Source organism: Neovison vison, chromosome 3, assembly GCF_020171115.1.
Source record: "Neovison vison isolate M4711 chromosome 3, ASM_NN_V1, whole genome shotgun sequence".
Lineage (NCBI taxonomy): Eukaryota > Metazoa > Chordata > Mammalia > Carnivora > Mustelidae > Neogale > Neogale vison.
In genome coordinates, this window is record NC_058093.1 from 36,616,038 (window position 1) to 36,618,980 (window position 2,943).

Below are 2,943 nucleotides of genomic sequence, written 5' to 3' on the forward strand. Positions count from 1 at the left end.
GCAGGTGACTTAATGAGACTAAAGGTGTCAGGAAATAAACAGGAAGAGCCTGAAGTTTTCCTAGAGGAGCTCAAATCAACCACAGGGAAGTGCTCACGTGTCTTCCCTCTCACCCCCACAGTTGGTATATAAGGGGCTCCCCCAGCAGAAGGCGGCATCAGACCTTCCTCACCTCCTGAGTCTCCCTCCTCACCTCTCCTGAGTCCTTACTCTCCTGACACCATGGGGTGCTGTGGCTGTGGAAGTTGTGGCGGCTGCGGTGGCTGCAGCAGTGGCTGCGGTGGCTGCGGCGGCTGCGGTGGCTGCGGTGGCTGCGGTGGCGGCTGTGGCGGCTGTGGCGGCTGCGGTGGCGGCTGTGGCAGCTGCACCACCTGCAGGTGCTACCGCGTAGGCTGCTGCTCCGCCTGCTGCCCCTGCTGCTGCGGCTGCTGCGGGGGCTGCTGCAGTACCCCCGTGGTCTGCTGCTGCCGCCGCACCTGTGGCTGCAGTTCCTGTGGCTGTGGCTCCTGTGGCTGCGGCTCATGTGGCTGTGGCTGTGGGAAGGGCTGTTGCCAGCAGAAGTGCTGTTGCCAGCAGAAGTGCGGTTGCAAGAAGCAATGCTGCTGCTAGGCAGCTGGCGGCTCCACCCCTCCCAGGAGCTGGAGGCCCCTCTGCCCTACGGGTAAGCAGGCTTTGCCTCATCCACCTACTCCTTTCCCTTGGCCTCTCTGCCACCGGCTTCCTCTCCTCCTGCTTCCTGGGCCTGATGCTTTGTCCTTCTGAGATCTCCCTCTGCCCACATCTGGCACACGTTTCCCCACCTGCACAGCATGAAACAGATGCAGCCAAAGAGCCCATGAGAAGAGAGCTGGGCAAAGCCAAAGTTTACTGGGAACCCTAGGAGTTATTTGTTTGTAATGGCCTTTCTTTTATAAATATTCAGGTCTGGCTTTTGGCCGTTTGGGGGTTTTCTGCCTGTGCGCTGTCTTTTCTGTTGCTCTGTCCACATCTGCTGTTTTAAATTTCCTAATAAACTGACTTGATGCACGATGACATCTCTCCATTCGTCCGTGTTCTATGAATTTCACCGTGGGCTACTCAAGCCCGCACAGTGAATCCAGCTCTGGGGCTCCTGCGGCCGCATCGCCCCGCAGCCGGTCTGGGGGCTGGACCCTGCATCCATAGCCAGTTAGCAGACATGCACACAGCCCCATTCACTGCTGCCCTGAGGGGCCTCTGCGCTCACACTCAATGTTCCAGGGTGGGGTAAAGGTGGTGGGCATTGGTGGTGGTGTGACTCTGTTTCTTCAAACTTATTTAAGGAAAAAAAAAAAAAAGAAAAGAAAAGAAAAAAGAGCCCCAAAGGAAGGAAGAAGGCAGGTAAACTATCCTGCAATGTTGGGTGGTTTCCCAGGAGACTGAGAAGCATTGGTCCCCGCAGGGAGCTCCAGCTCCATGGAGCGTTCCAGAAGGTTCTTTTCTTGCTAGCGTCCTTGTCTGTGCCTCCAACAACTGTGTCTTTTCTCTCTGCTTCTGCTGATACTGTACAGCAAACTCTCAGGGCAGGCCCTTGGGGAGGGAAGATGTACTGTTGCCCAGCTGCTGAGTGCATGGGATGATTCTGCTCAGCTACGGGAGGGGGAGGGGAGCCATACCTTATGACATCACGGTCAACCCTTGTGGCCAGACCAGCTCCAGCAGCAGGGCAGCCAAGGGGTTCTCTCCTTCGGCTTGCATGCTGCTCCGGTGTCCATGCAGAAAAGAAAGAATGGGTGTTGAATTCTCCTGGACACCCCCCCCATCTATAGTGCACTATAAGTTTTCAAGGTGAGTTGTATTAGACCCATTTCATTGCTGAAGTGACTAAGGTTGAGGCAGTTAAGAAATTCACTGAAAGAAATGCAGCTTATCAATCCCGATTGAATCCCAGGTTTTTCTGACACCAAACATGACAATCCTTTTCCTATACCAACACGATTCTCCGAGTTTCAACGGGGTTCCTTGTTCATTTATTTCCCCCCTTTTTGGTCTTCCCATGCTTATGCATACATGTGATGATATCTGTCTGTTCTTTATACTGCCAGGTGGTCTTTGAACACTGCTTCCTAGGTAAGAGCTAGGTTCCAGCAAATTCCTTCTCAGCCATCAGAGGAATTTCTAGGCCACACAAGGGCACATTCTCTGCTTATCCAGGTGACGGCTATTTAACTCGTTACTGGTAGGATGTAACTGTCTACCAATGCTTAACACCGGAAGGAAGAGGGTTCTTTTAGTCTCCAGAAATGGTCTTGAAGTTGGTGTATTTGTTCTGGGTTCCTTGAAAAATGGTGTGGGAGTTAACCATTTACCATGCTTACCTAGGAGATAATGGGGCCGGGGCTGGAGGACTTTAGCTTTTTTTTTTTTTTTAAGTCCTATTTCTTGTGCTTCTTGAACACCCCCCTAAGGTCATTTAGAGGTGGTATGGGTTCAGTTTAGGCCCCATCTTCCCCACTAAACCTCCCCACCTCTAGGCTAGGAACTTCTTTCTCTCTGAGCTCCCATAATGCTTTTTTTTTTTCTTTAGTATCAGATAATGTATTCTGTATCTTATTATTGTTACTTATAAATAAGAGATGATGCTAGATAGTTAGATAGATAGACAGGGACTTTCTTCTTCATAAAATTATATACACAATTTTTATAATTATACATGTGATTTTTAATAAATCTATCTATAGATATAATTTTTTCCTGTTCTGTCCCATTGATGTATCTGCATATTCAAACTCCAGAATGATGCTCACACACTCTCACTGTGCCAGATGCTGGGACTGGACTATGCTAAGCAATGGCTCCTGGCCCTGAGGTGCTTATACTCTGAGGAGGGAGACAAGTAAATGAGAAATACTCTGTAATATGGTAAGTGCTGTGGCTGAGAGGAGCCTGAGATATTATGGAAATGCACAAAGACCTAATCCAGGT

At 50.3% G+C, this 2,943-nt stretch overlaps 1 protein-coding gene across 1 annotated transcript; it reads left to right on the top strand.

Annotated features, from left to right (window-relative positions):
- Positions 1-222: 222 nt before the first annotated feature.
- Positions 223-642, top strand: LOC122903488 (small cysteine and glycine repeat-containing protein 8-like). The gene has a single exon (XM_044244355.1). The coding sequence runs from the start codon at positions 223-225 to the stop codon at positions 607-609; it is 387 nt and encodes a 128-aa protein (XP_044100290.1). The 3' UTR covers positions 610-642.
- Positions 643-2,943: the final 2,301 nt, after the last annotated feature.